The 18,123-nt window shown below is 40.4% G+C and overlaps 1 protein-coding gene across 3 annotated transcripts in view; it reads right to left on the minus strand.

Moving 5' to 3' along the window:
* Window positions 1–5,831: 5,831 nt before the first annotated feature.
* LOC110065738 (uncharacterized) overlaps window positions 5,832–18,123 on the minus strand; it is a 28,239-nt gene continuing 15,947 nt past the window's right edge. For 2 of the 3 annotated variants that reach the window (XM_020772900.2, XM_020772899.2), the window contains exons 6-16: window positions 17,506–17,802; window positions 16,311–16,607; window positions 15,567–15,932; window positions 15,141–15,232; window positions 13,867–14,089; window positions 12,362–12,610; window positions 11,821–11,857; window positions 11,242–11,435; window positions 10,556–10,693; window positions 8,166–9,937; window positions 5,832–6,869 (exon numbers count right to left, since the gene is read on the minus strand). In XM_020772900.2, the coding sequence (XP_020628559.2) occupies window positions 6,858–6,869; window positions 8,166–9,937; window positions 10,556–10,693; window positions 11,242–11,435; window positions 11,821–11,857; window positions 12,362–12,610; window positions 13,867–14,089; window positions 15,141–15,232; window positions 15,567–15,932; window positions 16,311–16,607; window positions 17,506–17,802 (3,677 nt within the window). In that variant the 3' untranslated portion in view covers window positions 5,832–6,857. The remainder of the gene's footprint in view (window positions 6,870–8,165; window positions 9,938–10,555; window positions 10,694–11,241; window positions 11,436–11,820; window positions 11,858–12,361; window positions 12,611–13,866; window positions 14,090–15,140; window positions 15,233–15,566; window positions 15,933–16,310; window positions 16,608–17,505; window positions 17,803–18,123) is intronic. The other variant, XM_020772901.2, reaches the window with a different exon arrangement.

Below are 18,123 nucleotides of genomic sequence, written 5' to 3' on the forward strand. Positions count from 1 at the left end.
GAGTAAAGAGTAAAGAGTAAAGAGTAAAGAGTAAAGAGTAAAGAGTAAAGAGTAAAGAGTAAAGAGTAAAGAGTAAAGAGTAAAGAGTAAAGAGTAAAGAGTAAAGAGTAAAGAGTAAAGAGTAAAGAGTAAAGAGTAAAGAGTAAAGAGTAAAGAGTAAAGAGTAAAGAGTAAAGAGTAAAGAGTAAAGAGTAAAGAGTAAAGAGTAAAGAGTAAAGAGTAAAGAGTAAAGAGTAAAGAGTAAAGAGTAAAGAGTAAAGAGTAAAGAGTAAAGAGTAAAGAGTAAAGAGTAAAGAGTAAAGAGTAAAGAGTAAAGAGTAAAGAGTAAAGAGTAAAGAGTAAAGAGTAAAGAGTAAAGAGTAAAGAGTAAAGAGTAAAGAGTAAAGAGTAAAGAGTAAAGAGTAAAGAGTAAAGAGTAAAGAGTAAAGAGTAAAGAGTAAAGAGTAAAGAGTAAAGAGTAAAGAGTAAAGAGTAAAGAGTAAAGAGTAAAGAGTAAAGAGTAAAGAGTAAAGAGTAAAGAGTAAAGAGTAAAGAGTAAAGAGTAAAGAGTAAAGAGTAAAGAGTAAAGAGTAAAGAGTAAAGAGTAAAGAGTAAAGAGTAAAGAGTAAAGAGTAAAGAGTAAAGAGTAAAGAGTAAAGAGTAAAGAGTAAAGAGTAAAGAGTAAAGAGTAAAGAGTAAAGAGTAAAGAGTAAAGAGTAAAGAGTAAAGAGTAAAGAGTAAAGAGTAAAGAGTAAAGAGTAAAGAGTAAAGAGTAAAGAGTAAAGAGTAAAGAGTAAAGAGTAAAGAGTAAAGAGTAAAGAAATAGCTACGTTTTGGTGGTCAAAGGACATCATTTAAGTCTGGCGATCGGTAACTTGACATGCTGCATTCGAAGAACTGAATGTCCGCGGCAGTTTGCGGTTCCAAGAGTGCTTAAGTGCTGACAGATTGAACTTGGTTCGCGACTGTGTCAGGCCAAAACAGAGCAAGTCTAAAAGCAGGTCAATTAAAGGGCATATAAAAGGTATTTTAGGGAGTTACATGACAAGCAGTAGGCACGGTGCCTATGGAAGTGTGAATGTTTTGAGCTGCTCTCAGACTTATAAAAATGTGTTGCTTTGGCGGGAAGGGGGATACTGTGTCACAATAGTACAGTTACCCATAATGCATTGCAAGATGTATCTGACAATAAAGGCTGCTGTTAGCATAGGCGGACCACTCTATGTGTTAATAATCAATTATTAACCACGAACACAAGTGGTCCGCCTGTGCTGTTAGCTATGACAAAGTACAAGCAAAGTCGAGACTATGGAATAATTTGAGGAAAAGAATGATCTCTTTAATTGTTTTGTCTAAAAGGTTTCGTTAGAATACAGATAATTATCACAAACAATGCAGCATAGCGACCTCGACGAACTCGTTGGCGAGGTAAATTTGGACGTAGCAGATCCTAAACTTCGAAAGTCTGTAGGTTTTTCATTGTTGAAAATATCCGAAGAAGATTTTTCTGCCGCCAATGATGAAGAAGACAAGGAAAAGACGAAATCACGAACAAATTTTAAACTAACATGGACAGGTTGAGGATATTGGAATTAACGCCACTGGACTACGTTAATTCTAGGACTTCGGAAAGTGCACTAGACTTGGAAATTCAGATCATAACTTTTGCTGCCCAATGTGGTGAACCCTATCGATGTTTAAATGTGAGTTTCTATAGTTCATTGTGCTTAAACAGTGACCCAAAATCAGTTCCAGAGTGAAATGTCTTATTTTGAATCATAGCAGGTGCATAAAAGTGATGTCCATTGCGCATGACATGTTCTTTCGTGATGACGTCACAAACAGATTTTTTGTGATAAAAGCTTTTTTGAAAAAGAACTTTTACGCCAATTTGCTCTCAACGGTTGCTTAAGTAAAACCAATTGTTGATAACTAGCACTAATCCTAAAGTGTAGTTGTTATTGTCCTCCTTTTTTGTTTCGAAGATACATTTTTCATCAAAATGTAAAATCTGGGTTATATTGTGTGCTTTTCTCAAAAAATCATAAAGGGTCTCCAACAATGACATCCCCAGAAAAAGAGCTAAATTTTCCTTCATTTTATGAAATATTGAGGAATTTTATATTTATTAAGCAATAACTCAGTGTGGGGCAGTATAGCAATCACATGATAGCCATACTTCACAAGAGAGTTTTGTCTTTTTTAAGGACGTTCGCGCGAAAATTTTCCAGTCGATATATATATTTTTAATTTTTTACTGCAGTCAGATATTGAGTTAATTGTGTCAGAAATGCCAAAAAAAAATGGGGTTACCGACTTCGTTTCAGAAATAGAGCGTGCGGAAAACTACCCTGATTTTGAAAAATTGGCGCACGTAATTCAGCGTGGTTTATAGTGAAAAAGATCAAAGGCGGGTCAACGGAGCCAAACGATCTTAGTCATGTTTGGTAGAAGTGGGTCTGTTGGGTCTGTTGGGTAAATGATTCCAAATGCTGCCGACAATTTCACAAAACTTAACCCTTCAAGAGGTATTTGAAACCGCCGCACGGATAAACGAAGAGATAAAAAGAACGGAATTCGATGGTGCATTTTACAAAAAATTCAAACTTCTAATCGATAGATTTTCTTCATTTTGTCGATAAACGAAGAAAATCGGTAGAGAAAATGATCCATCAAAAGAAAAATAGGGGTCACCGAAAGTCCAAGATCCGGTTAAATTCAGGCAAAGCTATAGCAATGGCCATCTGCCCTAAGAATGTATGATAAATTTGGCATGGCCTCTGCCATTTGTGCTATTAGAGAAACGACCGACTCAGAGGCCCTATGAACGCTGGAAGAGTCCCCTGTCTTGAGAAACTCAACAAGTGTTATTGTAGGTACAGCTCTAGATAGCTGGTTTAAAACAGCAATGATAAGCAATAACCCACGCTTAACAATGCCCGACGCTTGGATAGACATCATTGTAAGCTCTAGAAAATAGATCGATCGGACGAGGGAATTCTCGAACGTGAACTTCTCTCACCTTGATTAATGGCAGAATGTATCAAAGTTCTTTTCAGTTGAGATGAGATCATTCCCCAGTGAACAAAATAACATTTGTTCGTCCAGTTTACAATGACTTTGCGTGTTTTTGAAAATCGTGAAGTTGAGACGGCGAGGCGAAAAATAGTTATTTCGCGCCAAAAGAGAAGCGTCTGCACCAACTTTCCCGCCATTATTTAGCCTGGCGCCCGCGTTGAAACTATGAATTCGACAGTGAATTCATGTCAAGAAGGATCCAAGAAGTCGGGTACAGGAGCGATAGTTTGGTGGTTAAACTTTGATTTCTTTTGGGTTTGAAACCTTGTTAAGTTAGATATTGACATTGTAGTATATTTTTTAGGGCGAAAAGTAATCTTCCCCAGTTTACAAACGCGTGAGAAAGCGCTGTTTTTTTTTTATTCTGACAAAGCCATCCCCTTTTTTTTCTCTGTTTAGGCCATTTCCTTTTTTTCCTCTGTTTAGCGTCGTCCGACCGACCCAGATTTCCGCGTTTTTAATTAAAAAAAAGGTACGCAGAAGGCAATGAAGGCAATGACACATTATTTCAAACAATTGTCACTTTAATCTGAAAGATAAGGAATTTTTTGCCTTACAGACTTTTAGTTTTTCCCTGTTCTTGTTTGAGTTTAACAACGACGTCGACTTTTCCTTCCTCCATTGCCGCGATGTTGACTTTGTAACCACACCTTGTTGTTTCCAGGCTCCACGGATATTATGCTGAGGTACCGGGCCTCCTAGCTCCAGACTCCTCTTACATTCATACTTTATTGTTACCTCCCCAATGGGGCTTTTCAATCTTCCAATTTTATTTTTGTTTTTTTTTTTTCCTTTTCCGACCGACCGACCCAAAATCAGATAACGCATTCGACAATAAACAGGGATGGCCTTAGCGTCGTCCGACCGACCCAGATTTTCGCGTTTTCAAAAAGAAAAAGAGTTACGCAGAAGGCAATTAAGGCAATGACACATTGTTTCAGTCATGGATGCTGACAGATCAGTGTGCAGTTTTGGTGGTTCATCCTTTTTTCCCTGCTCTCGTTTGATTTCAACAACGACGTCGATTTTTCCTTCCCCCATTGCCGTCATGTTGACTCTGTAACCACACCTTGTTGTTTCCAGGCTCCACGGATATTATGCTGAGGTACCGGGCCTCCTAGCTCCAGACTCCTTTTCCAATTTTATTTTTGTTTATTTTTTCCTTTTCCGACCGACCGACCCGAAATCAGAAAACGCATTCGACAATAAACGAACAAAAAAGGGGGGATGGCCCTGAACATGAACCACGATAGCGTAGATGACATTAGGCTCGATTTAACAACTGTACTCCCAAAACTGCTGGAAATCGAGCGTAAGATGATATCGAAGTCTGAAATATATATACGAACAAGACAGTTATCTTAGCAACCAGACTGCTTAGCAACTAAACTCTCAAAAATCAGTGTGCTAAAACTTTCGATATCTGAGCAGTTTCAATCAAACATTAAGATGTTTTCCCATCGAAATAAATTTTAGCTTCCGTATAACCTTACTAGCTAGCTTCTTTCTTGTTTGCAGTACTTGAACAGCTCATGTCAAAGACTTGCGCCAAAATCAAAGCAATGAGGAGCGGGTGGCTCCTTTGGCTGATCGTATATAAACTAACAACCAACCAAACGCCTTTAATTATTGCGGTCATATTGAAGGTGCGAATATTACAGAGGTTCTTGACTGATTGACTGACTGACTGACTGACTGATTGACTGACTGACTGACTGACTGACTGACTGATTGACTGAACACTTTCTTTGTCTCATAACCACCCAGAAAATAGTACAACGCAACTCACACCTATAGTAGATAACAGAAATGCATGTTGAATGAATTTTTTTCTGCACTTCCTGCATCTGTTGGAGATAATTTGGAAACATTTCTTTTAAACTCCATACATTTATTATACATGCAAGCAAAGTTCACAGAATAGATAGTGAGTAGCGCAGCCAATCAGAGAACGGCATTCGTGACAGAAAGCTGGTAGATTCCTACTAAAACTCGATAGAAACACGGAACATGCTTTCTATTTCTTACATATCAATGGTTTTCGAGACCAAATGTAAAATCGGTCAATGGTTTCTAATAACCGGCAGCCCAGTCCTTCCCAGGACGAGGTTGTTGTTGTTACTGGTGCCATGGGCTGCGCGAACAACTGCCGTTTTATTGGTAACCGGTCCTATGAACTCCTATGCATGATTATGTCACGTACTCAAAAATTCACCAGCATGCAATCCTCGTTTGTGCGAAATTTTCTCAAACCTAGCCCTGTGACCTTCGTGTTGTTACTTCGTGGGTATTCTTTTCATCTTTGCTGCCTGAAATCCAAAGGTTTGGGAATTGGTCAACGTCACCGGCAGAACGCGTGACTATGAACAATAGGCAATTGCAAAATCCAGACGATATCATGTCAATGTCGTGATAAGGATATCGGGAACAAACTAAAACTGTGCCGCAGAAAACAGTTGGATTGGACTTCCATCTGAGGTCATTACGATTACGCTAGGCGACAAGGGAGGGGTGGGGGGGGGGAGGGTGACAAAATAACGTCAATATTGTTTCATTGAACTTATCGAGTGATTTCATTTGTGTAATTTGCGCTCGTCCGAAATGTTGCAACGCAAAGCTGGACAAAATGGGGGGGGGGGGGGGGTGTGGGTGGGATGGAGGGAAACTCCTCGTAAACGCGCTCTGAGCACGGTAACGATGCTAACGCACCCGATTTCTCATCTGAGGAGGGCATGATTCTACATTCTAAAACATTTTAGGATATCACTCCAGTGTTACTTCTATTCATTTATTGTCTTTATTGTCTTTATTGCATTCTGTTATTTGTACAAGGTAGCTATTGCTGACAGCCAAATGCTCGATATAAAACACTGCTTGGTACAGACTTGTTTACCAACCATAGGAAAACAAAGTATTCAATGTTCTTTAAATAAAATAACGTTATATTTTCTTTTGCAGCTTTTGAATATAAGTACATTCTTTGAAGAAAGTAAATCTGGTATCTAGTATAAACGTAAAAACATTTATTTCTCTTGTACAGAAATTTCAAATAAACTTGAGTAAAATTTGGCACAAAATGAGATTAAAAAGAAAATTTTCTCGTCAATCCAGATTGCGCTGGTCCCAGTAACATAGTAAAAACAACGAAAATATTCCTTTATAACTCTACCTATATAGTCTTTTTTACATCAAATTAGTGAATTATTTCATTTTTGCCGCACATCGGGTTAAATATTCACTTAAAGATATTATTTAAAAAATATTTCACGAAATGCGTGAATTATGGCGATCACAAAATTCCTTAGTTCCATTTCCTAGTTTATGTCTCAAACGAAAAACTCTTGCAACATAACTAACAACTTGACAAATGTAACGAAATGAAACAAGAACGCCCGACAGTTTAGTGATCTTATCGATACGAACTGTTTCCACAAACACAAAGTTAAACATGAAACTGTACAACGATTTTCCTGATATCATCAATAATTTGCCTTTAGTCAACTGGGGTAAACGCATGCTGTATAACGCCTTCCCTTGTAACCCCTCTATAGATATTTGCAACAGCAGAAGCTTCCTGCTTTTAACAAGGCGAGTAGAAACAGCCCTACCTATTTATCATTACGTATTATTTATAAACGTTTTGCATTAAAGCTTTGAAGCAAAGCTTCTTTAAACAGCTTTACGTATTTGGAATGAGTAATAACGCGACGAGAGTTCGTAACACAACATCAGTGCGGCATGTATGCTTGTTTACTCCTGCATTCCTGCTACTTTATGTGGAGTTTGGGTTCACTGTGTACCTAAGCCACAGACTGCAAAGGAAAATATAAAAAAAATACGATAAATAGAGATTAAACAGGCTACAATGGATTTAACATTGCGCCTAAGCATTATCACAAACTGGGGTAACTTATCGCATCACAAGAAACTTCACTGCGTTTGACAGAGATCGCAGACTGTTGTCTGAATCTTGAAGTAAAACAAGTTTCTAGTTCCTCCGACGGCTCACGTGCAAGTCTCTGCAAGGCTACGCGAATCATCTCTAAATCAGTTCACACTTGCAGAAGACACAAAAATAAATCAGTCCATCAGTGACACGCGACTTCACGATGGAAATTTATGAAGACGGAGATGAAGCTGAGAAGGGAAATCGTTGTCTGAGAATTTTTTGCACCATGTTGGGGCAAGTTCATGAAACGCTGTTTAGGGCGAGACCCGTAGATAACGTGTAAAATTCGTTACGTTGCCGCAATCGTTGCGAGAGGCAACGATAACGATTCTACTTCGTACAACGAGAGTTGCTGCAAGACGTGTTCATTCCAGGGTGTATCACGCACGATACGTTTTCGTGCAAGTTGCTTTGCGAAAGTTTCCTGGTATGCCAGCTTGTTTATCCTCATATCATCGACCTCCCTTCTGATTATTCTTAAAGGAGCTCAGTCACGGTTTGCGCATATTGAAAAGTTTAGCCTCGATTTTTCAAATTCGTCGTTTGTAATCCGTGTCAATCTTCTCCATCCTTAGCCATCCTTGTTCCTTTATGGTTTATCATTATGTCTTTGGTGTTTATCTATCTTATTAAACTGTTATTTTCAGGTTTCCTACCATTTAAAGGTAATTTTGTCTGTGGCCAAAATAACTCAAAATACCGTGACTGAGCTTCTTTAATTTAATTTTAATATGTTAGTTCTGAAAAACTTGGTGTTAAGTCAACAATAGGGAGCTTAAGCAAACCAAACGAGAACGTCACCAAACAAAAGGTATCATGAGCGAAACAGTAGCTCTTCACGTGCTTTATAAATATTTGTACATTTCGTAGTTGTCCTCTGCAAACAACAACGTGAAATTACCAAGTTTTGTGTATTTTGAAGAACGTGAGCCACGACGGCTAATTTTTCGTATTTTTTTTTTCTGAAATTGATCGCTGGCGTTGCATCTTTAGCTTGTTTGAGCAGAGTTTTAGGCCGCTCGGCTCAATGAACAGTTTTTGTAGATACTTGCGAAATTCAAAGGTTTCTCCTACTTGATGATTTTCAATATTCTCATCAACTACCTAACTGACATTGTATTAATATTGTAAAGAGAAGTTATGTTTTGATAGTTCTTACCCCTTCCATATCAGAGTCATCATTCACAGTAGGAGCACATGAACTGCTCTTAACAGTGCTTGCTGTACTGGTGCTTGATTTGCTGGAGCTCATGCTACAACTTTGATATCCACCTGCTCTCTCGTTATCCTGACTTTGTGGTATTTTCTTCACGATGGCGTATTTCTTCTTCAGCGGTTCGCGTGGATCCACTACACCCAGTGTCGTCGTCTTCTTCAAAGGCTGTACAAGCATGGCTGGGTTAGCTTGCAAAGGTGGTCCACCTGGCCGAGCGACTCTATGAAGGGGTCTCCTCGGCTGTGAAGGGACTATAGGTACAGGGGCTCGCATACCGGGTATCTGTCTTATAAGCTCTCCAGGGGCCCCTTTGTGAACACGCGGGGGACCCTGGTCGTTGGGACCTTTTTCGTTATCGCGTCTTAGCCTAGGACGTACTCGAGCGGGTGGCGTGTACTCAAGGTCACCCTCACTTCCAGTCTCCCATCGTTTTCTAAGGGGGCACGGACCGTACGCAGCGGCGGTTCCTAAGCTAGCCTCGTTATCGTTGGAGAATGAATTGCTGCGTTTCCAGTTGGCGGCGTAGGGAGGAGGTATACCAAGCGAATCCATGAGCCCATAAGCGTCGGTGTTAAATCCGCCGCATTCTGCTGCTACACGTACAGCGTTAGCAAAGTCCGCATCCGTGAAGAACGATCCATCGCTGCTAATACCGCTTATTCGGCTCGGGCTCGAGCACGACGAGTCATCTTCGGAGCCGCTCGTGTTCGTTACAGACTCGGCCCATTGCATGATTATGTCGCTCGTGATGCCTTCGAGGTCGATAGGGATAGGCTTCGGCTTGGATCGGGACTTCTTAGATTTTTCCGACTTGCCTGCAACCGATCCCTGCTCATGCTCTCCATCGTTTAACGAGTGAGCTCCCTTTCTGTGTGCCCGCCGTGGTGAACTGGTGCCGTGTGGCTCTGTCAGTCCGCTCTTTCCAGTAATCCCGCTCATTCCAGTCACGCCACTGGCCTCGCTCATTCCCGTTCTACCGGTCATACCAGTCATTCCACTCATACCTGTCATACCACTCATTCCTGTCATTCCACTCATACCACTCATGCCGCTCATTCCGGTCCGTCCGGTCATCCCTGTCATGGCGCTTCGTTCGCTAAACGGTGGAGAGGGGGGTGGGGACCCCTGGCTGCTCGGTGGTGGCTCCGAGGGGGGTGGGGGAAGCATATCCGCCCAGTTGAAAATGGCTAAACGCGGTGGAGGTTTAAGAGCCTTTCTCTTCCTCTGAAGTGAACCACAACTTGTGGAGGTCTTACAGCTCCGTTCACTCGCTGGGCTGGACGGTCTTTCCAAATCAGGCGATTTGCGCGCCTCGGAAGCATCTTGTTTGGAAGACTCATCTTTGTCCTCCCCTAATTTCCTATCGGGTTCGTCCTTCGCCTTGTCAGCACTGCCCAGCGGGAACTTCTGCATCTCCATCTCAGTTTCTTTCAGAACAGCTTCGTAAGTGGGGGGTGGCTCCGAGTGGAAGGTGCTAGTGGTGTGCATATTTCCAGCCATCTCAAAAGACTGGATCTTGAGCTTGGGTTTGGTCTTTTCCGTGTCGCTGGAGTCGCTAGGTGTTTGGTTAGGATCCCTTCTCCGGGACCCCGGATTATTTTTGCTCCTATTAGTGCCATTCTCAGTGTAGTCATAGTAACGGATTCGTTCTTTGGGTCCGTTCTTTGGAAGAGTACTTTCAGAAGGACTTCTGGATCCACTGGGTGTACCAAACTCTGTAAAAAGTAGAAAAAAATTCTCTCAATTTACCTATTAAAACATTTTAATTCAAACTCACACTAAGCACGTGTGAAAATGCGGTCACAAAGAAAAGAGTTTTTTTTGCGACGCACTGGGAAAACGCGAACCAAAAGTCGCGCGAGACAACACGAACAAACATTCGCGCGAGAAGCGAGTCGACCTCGCGAGTTCTTATCACGTGAAAACGTAAACGCGTAATGTACGGATAAGTCGCAAAGCCAGTTAGCAAATAAAGTGCAACGAGCTTACAAGTACTTTTTAATCGAACTTTCACATTTCCGTTGCAAAATGTTATCAAACACTTTCCTGTTTCAGTAAGCCATAGTGAAACGCTTTAAAGAAGCTCAGTCACGGCTTGCGCATATTGAAAAGTTTAGCCTCAATTTTTCAAATTCGTCGTTTGTAATCCATGTCAATCTTCTCCATCCTTAGCCATCCTTGTTCCTTTATGGTTTATCTTTATATCTTTGGTGTTTTTCTATCTTACTAAACTGTTATTTTCAGGTTTCCTACCATTTAAAGGTAATTTTGTATGTGGCCAAAATAACTCAAAATACCGTGACTGAGCCCCTTTAAAGTAAATCTTTACTTACGGTTTGTTGGTGAATCCAAGAACTTGTTGCTTTTATTAACGTGTTCCTGGTAACGACTGTTGGAGTGTGGTAAGTTATTTGTCTTCGCCGGTTGACCGTTCATCGAGCTGTAGTGGCCATCCAGCTGATTACCACTTCCTATTAAAAACACACAAAAAATTGAACTATTAACAAAAGCAACAATATCTTACAAAGTTAGTTTTTGTGCAAAACTTTCTACACCAGCGCCGGATAGCCAGTGAAATCGTAATCAAGCTAACCAATCAGCCTTGACGCAGATAGTCTTCACCAGCCTATCAGATACAGTTTTAAAACCAATCGCGATTGGATTCGCGCCATCCAGGGCGCTTATATGTATCCGGCCTTTTTCCGCCCTGTGCCACCATTTCCCGCGCTTGCCACACGTGTGGTCAGTGATTTTGCTTTTTGTTCTGGTTGGTTTTGAAGGATTTTGCTTTTGCCTCTACCAGAGATGGGCTCTGCCAGATTTGGTTCCCGTACAGTTAGTCACTAAAGTTTCAAATACGGGCTTCTTGACGCAAGAAAATCAATTCACTCTTTCAGGGCTTCTCGATTAAAACTTGCAGAAACTTTTCTTCAAGCAATTGAACCAAACTAAAAGCGAATGCAGGTAACGAATATCGATCTATTAACAACAGCTTCTAGGAAGTCACCCATATTCTCACCCGATAAATGGTTCAAAGTGATCTTATTAGGAAAGTCAATGCTGCCATTGGAAGAGCCTCCTCTCACTCGACAGCAGTTTGCCATCTGTTTTGCGCAATCAGAGGCCGAGCTGTCACTCGATCTGTTATTGGTCAGTTGCTGTGTTGGCTCTGAATTCCTCTCCTCCATCCACAAGAACTTTGAAGCACGTGTACTGAAAGTGTTCACAAACAAAAATTTAACACACAAGCACAACAAACAGTTAACACACAAGCAAGGAACCGCTCTACCGGACAAATTGCTTTTACACTGCAAGTCTGACTTGCCCCATACATTAAGTAACTTTGTTTACGATCTGCAAGCTCTATCTTCGGTGCAAGCGTAACTTAGTTTTTCCCTGTTTTTCCCTGATTTGTGACTGCCCAAGAAACCACATGACCATTTTGAGACGCGAGGAAGGCTAAACAACTGTCTGTGTATATTCTACCTGTCAGTCTCTTCTTTTCAGGGGAACTGCTAGACGGTTTTCTCCCTAATTACTACGGACATGCATGTGTTACGCGGGGCTCTGTGACTCGTGTAGAAAAAATAAGACTTACCCTGAACTCCGAGGCGCGTTGTCACCTGGAATATTCACTGTCAAGAAAAACAAAGTTTCCAAATGAAAGTCTGAAGACTAAAGCAAACTGTACGATGTATCCAATGTTAGGAAGGGCCTACCGTACACTGTATGAAAGGACCGCACACTTAGGAATAAAAGAGTGAAAGCAGTAAATTTGAATAAGAATTGAAGCATTGAAATCGAGGAAGAATACCTCGACGAAATCAACGAACGAACACATCACAATGTTATTTATACAGGGCCCCTACGGATACCAGCCTTTGAGCTGAACGGGTTACCCTGTTTAAAAAAGTTAAACTTTACTTTACTTCACTCTGATTTTTTTTCTGTCAAATCCATGAGCCTCCACACTCCTGTCAGTCGCTCTACCACACAGTAACATTAGATTTGTGGAAGCTACGTTAAACGTGACAAACATCCTACATACTTCTAGGTCCTTCTAGAATTGGTTTCGCTGCAGGTGTAAAGACCACTGTGGAATCAAACAACATCACAGCACAACAGAACAAGCAAGTCACCTCTTGTCGTCAAGGCCTTCTGTGACTTCTTTTTATTCCGTCTTTGCCTGTAAAGCAGCAACACCACTATCAAGAGTATGATCCAGGCCACAGCACCCATGGTGCCAATGAACCATGGCTGGCGTATGAACAGCTTCATCTTGTGCCAAGTGTCTCCTGAGCCTCCACGTGCTTCCACTATACTGACTTCTCCATTCGAGCTGCCACCGCCTGGTGAGGGACTTACTCCTCCTAACAGAATACCAGCTGCTGAGGAAAAGAAAATTCAAATTATGATTGACAATTAACATTTACATGACTGAGTCTACGAATTTTGAACAAGTTTTGTGCTTAGGATGGTTGATGATGATGATGATGTCTGAAAATTGCACTGAGAGAAAAGGAAAAGATCTTTCAACATGAGATGTCTAGGAGACGACAGAGACCAAAAATTCCAAAAAAAAAAAAACTCATTTTCTCAGTCATTACTGCACCTTTCAATAACATGCGGACTCTAAAATTCAAAGCTCAACCGACAAATGCGTTTTTCGCTACCGTTAAGCAAATGTTCGGCAGCTCCTCCCAGCTTCCGACTATTGCCGAGCACTGTTTGGTTGTCTGAACTGTGCTCAATGATTTGATTACCGTGCGCTTGGCAGTAGTTGGAAACTGGGAGGAGCCGCCGAACATTTGATTGACGGTAGCGAAAAACGCATTTGTTGGTTGAGCTCTGAATTTCCGCATGTTATTGAAAGGCGCAGTAAGATGCTGTTACATTAAACCACCGAGAAAGAAGAAGCAACCTTAAAAACATCAATTTCTACAGGTTTTGTTTCCCATCTTTCAGTACATATTCTTACGGCGCGACTACTCTAACCACGGCCACCAAAAGAATTTTTCTACAAATTTAACGAATAAAAATCGTGGAGGTTAAGAAAAGTTTCGTAACAAATTATCGATGTAATCAAGCTGTACATTACAAAGGCAACAGGTTTGTGGTCATTTGGATTAGTAACCTAAAATTTAAAACTTTTAAAATGCCAGTGGTCAGTTTGCAAAGAATTTGCTCAAGTGGCCTCTCTGGGAGTTGCCTCACTGTAAGCTATTACATGTACACTTGATAGAGATGAAGATAAGCTTGACAATCTAGCTAGCAGTAGATGCTTTAGAATCTGACACGGCAGCATGGAGATGGGAAGCACATGGCCCAGTTCTCCATGTTTTGGAGAAACGATATTGATGTGGACGTTGACGATGATGATCACTGTGATGATGATGTTGATGATGAAGATGACGTTGATGTTGATGATGATAATGATGATAACGATGATGACGATGATGATGACGTTGATGTTGATGATGATGACGATGACGACGATGATGATAATGATGATGATGATGATCACAACAAAAATGATGTTACAATGATGATGGCATTTGGTTATCACACAACAGTAACAAAAAAAGAATTTATTTCTTTTTTTCTGTTTTTGCAGCTCAAAATGAAATCACGCTCAATCACATACCGTCTTGCTCCTCTTGTGTTGTAGCAAACGCTGAGGTACTCTTTGGTCCTGAATGGCTTCCACTCATGATCTGTACCTGTATTTCATAAGTTGTGTTTGCCTCAAGTCCATTGAGTGAATAAAAAGATCCATGAGCACTATCAGGCTTAGTGTAAAAATCCACATCAGTGTCTTTCTTTCGCCATAAAATAAGCACACTTGTTACATCTACTGGTTCTGAGAGCTGAAAAAATAACATTTCAACGTCAATTGTAATGCTATATTTAACACAATATACTGCATATCAAAAGGTGTACTAAATGTAAAAGTGTGCCTTACGCACAGTGCTCCATCACACGGAAAAGTAACTTGATGTAAATTATGTATGGGTTATTGACCAAGTGTGAGGTCAAGATGGCTGGATATTGGCCAAGTTCTTTTTTTGCGTGTTTATGGACCGAGACGGAGTCAAGGTCCATAAACTCGCAAAAAAAAGAACGAGGCCAATATCAAGCCATCTTGACCGAACAAGCTCGGTCAATAAAGGATTTATTATATGGCTTTCGGGGAAATTTTTCTTGCGGGACACAGCGGGTAGTCCCGAGCGGGCAAGATAGCTCCATCTTGCCCGCTCGGGTAGCCAATCACAGCGCAGGATTTGATTCATCTTGCCCGCTCACGGAGCTAACCATATAATAAGTATACAAATTTTGGGACAGAAAATGTGTAGACAGTTACTGGAGTTTCACACATGTACACCTAGTGATCACCAGACCGTGCCGTTGGAAGCAACAGATATAAAATTCAAGTAGGGTGGTTGGAGAGATCTTGTTTGCGATTGGGTGCATAGAATTTATTCTTGCGCCAGCATTTAGTGATTGATTCAAATCTCTTGTTGAGGAGGGTAGATCTGTCAGCAATTACGATACAGGGTTTCACTGACAAGCAAAAATTGCAGCAAGAAGGGTATCATTATGAATTTGCTTGTTTGATAATGGACCATTTGATGGAGTATTAAGTGCCGTTGTCTTTAAGGTCCCAGATGTGTTTGGGAATATGGTGTGGTGAAATGTGCTAGTGGTGATTGAAGGAAAGCTTATGGTTGCTTCCATGTATCCTGTTCTAAAAAATGCAAAACACTTGGAAATACCTTTAACCATGACCCCTCTAAGTTTTACCTTTTCAGTAGACTAGCATTTCTATTTCTGGGTTTTCCTTTGATTGAAAAATTTTGCGTACTACAGTAACTACTGGAACATATCAAGGACACTAAAAACCGCTCAATATTAACTTACGCTCCATGAGATATTTATCTTGTCAGATCCAGTGGGTGTTAAGTTAACGTCAATCTTCACATTTTCCATTGGATTCACAGGAGCAGTGGGTTCTAGAATAGAAAACAGAACGATTATTTTTATTTTACTTCAAACCCAGACTGCTTGATCTGAAGTCTCTTAAACCATTACTCATTGCATGCACTACATGTACATAGTGTAATGTCACTGTAGAGAGAGAGAAAGGTTACTTGTTGAGTGGTGAAGTGTACTTTCAATCTTGAAATCTAAAATGAACTCGACTGGCTCACTTTGGAATGAACAAGCTGAATCGACAAGCCAAAGAAAAAAAATCCACTGCATTTAGCTGTAAACTCCTCACAAGTAAATGTACACATGCTTTTATCTCCTTGTTGGTTTAAAAGGTGAGATTTTTGTATCACTTACTAACGGCAACCACAGTAGGCTTTTTCTTTGTCCTCTTGGACACTTGTTTCAACCCTTGCGTAAGTGTAGTTCCATCTTGACTCACAGCTCGTACGTTAAACACATACATAGTATCAGGATCCAGGTTAGGTACAGTGAACTTGTTTTGCTTCAGCGAGCTAACAGCAGTTTCCCACTGCTCATTGCTGCCACGTTTGTGGTACTCCACAACATATATGACATCAGAGGAGTCTGGCAGTTTTAAGGAGCTCCACAGTAACAACACGGAGTCGTGCGTGACAGTAGTTATCATCAGATCCAAAGGAGGCAGTGTAGGCTTTGGTGTTGGTGTTGTAGTTGGAGGTGGAGTTGTTGTAGTTATCACCTCTGAAAATTAATGATACATTATTAAGTTAACACAGCATCTGAGTGTGTTGCTAGAGTTTCAACATACACAGATCTAAACTCCAACGGAAACAATATCATTATTATTATCTTAGGGAACTATACATGTATGACCAGATAAGACTTTAGAATGTAATTTTTAAACTATAGTGTATTTAGCATTTACCTTCATCTACATTGTACATACGACAGCTAACCATTCTCAGGCTAACTGGAGTTTTATTCAGGCTGAAAATGATAATTAATACATTACTTCCCAACTAAACAAGGTCTTAAATTCTGACAAACCCTTGACTTAATCTTGCTCTGAGCAAGTAGGGACAAGTTACAAATCTGTCAGTTCAACATAAGAAAACTTACTTTTCACTTCAAGCTGTGCTTCCTGCGAGGCTGTTCCAATATTGCTAGTAGCAACACATCTGTACACTCCTTTGGCACTGATATTCACATTAGTGATGCTCAATTGGGAAATCAACCCTGACTGCGTTATTGAGACAGATGATGTATTCTGCAGTGGAACGTTGTCATCATTCTGAAACCAGTTAATAGATGGCTCTGGGCTACCATCTACTTCACAGGAAAAAACTACCTTTGTTCGCTCATCAACGGATTGATTAGATGGACCAGAAATGATTGAGGGCAGAACATCTGTTGGTCCTGAGGATAAGAAGGAGAAGTATTTTACAAAACTACTGATGTAAAATGGTAATAGGACTGAGTGTAGTCCAATTCAGTCTGTATGAATACAAGTGACTAACAAAATTGGATGACCATGAAAAGGGAGTCTGATTTGTTAATCACGAGTATGATTACAGGTTGAATTGGACAACACAATGTCCTGTTACCTATTAATCATAACCATTACAATTTCCCACAAATATCAGAATTGAAAATATTGAGAATAGCTTGCAAAACGGCCCTCAAGTTTCTTTCAAAACAGTCACCAGAGACTTAACCTCCACAATTTTACAAAGTCAGTCTCTTGAATTGGTTATTAATAGTGATAAATATTAATTGGTTATTATTAATAATGATGTTGTGATTGGTGGATTAAAATGATTGGCTCATGTAACTGTCCAATTACAGGTAGCTGATTACAGCCAACTGTCCGATTACACGGTCCGATTACAACTTTGCAGATTAATTAGAGCAAAATACAGCAGTTTACATGTATGTACACCAATCACATTTGAGGAAATTGTTATTGTTATGATTATCAAATGTAATATTGCAAGGAGGCTTGGATTAATATTTCTCAAACTCCTTAATAATTCATGAGAAGATATATCAAAGACTCTAGACAGTGTTTAACCACATTTCCAAACACCTCGAAGTCGTATTTTCAACTCTCTTCTTGGTGTTTGGAAATGTTGGCAAACACAGTCTTTAGTGTTTGACACATTACTTCAAGTTCTCCTTGCTACAGCCCTCATTTTGATGCTGAAAAGGTGAGAAGTTGGAAAATAAGATCCTGTCTCCCAGATCCAGTAAAAGATACCTCAGAGTGTTACTGTTCAACAGTTACAAAACAAGACACACACAAAAGAATCCTTACCAATGACAATGAGCTTTGCCTTGGCGTGACTGTTGCCAATGTTACTTAATGCCGAGCAAGTGTACACTCCTTCATCCTCCTTTTCTACTTTAGCAATTTGCAAGGATTTACCCAATCTTGCCACAAAGAATCGTCCTCCATAATAATACATATTTGGTAACATGGTGGATGACGCTTTTCCTTCTCTTTCCCAAAATACAGTTGGTTGAGGCTCGCCATCAGCAATGCATGTGAAAGAAGCAGAGCTTCCTTCATTAGCAATCACATCTGCCGGGTGTTGAATGATTCTTGGTTTGGCTGGGGAGAAATAAGACAGGAAAATTACAAGTTACAACTATTCTGGTTTACATCTCAGTATTATCCAGACCTCCTAAGAAATACTGACATTTGTAAACTGTATATTATGCACCTTATCACGCGCAACCTGGTTTGTTGAAAATTGTGAAAGTTTGGAAAAAGATACAACTGCTACAAAACCATACAATGCTGCCTACTGTTAAAGAAAACAAATGGGGCAAAACATCAAGCCAGGCAGATACACTTTGTTCAGTGAATCAAGTCAGAAGGCCAGCCTGGTATAACACTGAACATTGCCACAGTACTATTTCCATTCTACTG

Source organism: Orbicella faveolata, unplaced genomic scaffold (assembly GCF_042242905.1).
Source record: "Orbicella faveolata isolate gen_17 unplaced genomic scaffold, um_ofav_v1 contig_25, whole genome shotgun sequence".
NCBI lineage: Eukaryota > Metazoa > Cnidaria > Anthozoa > Scleractinia > Merulinidae > Orbicella > Orbicella faveolata.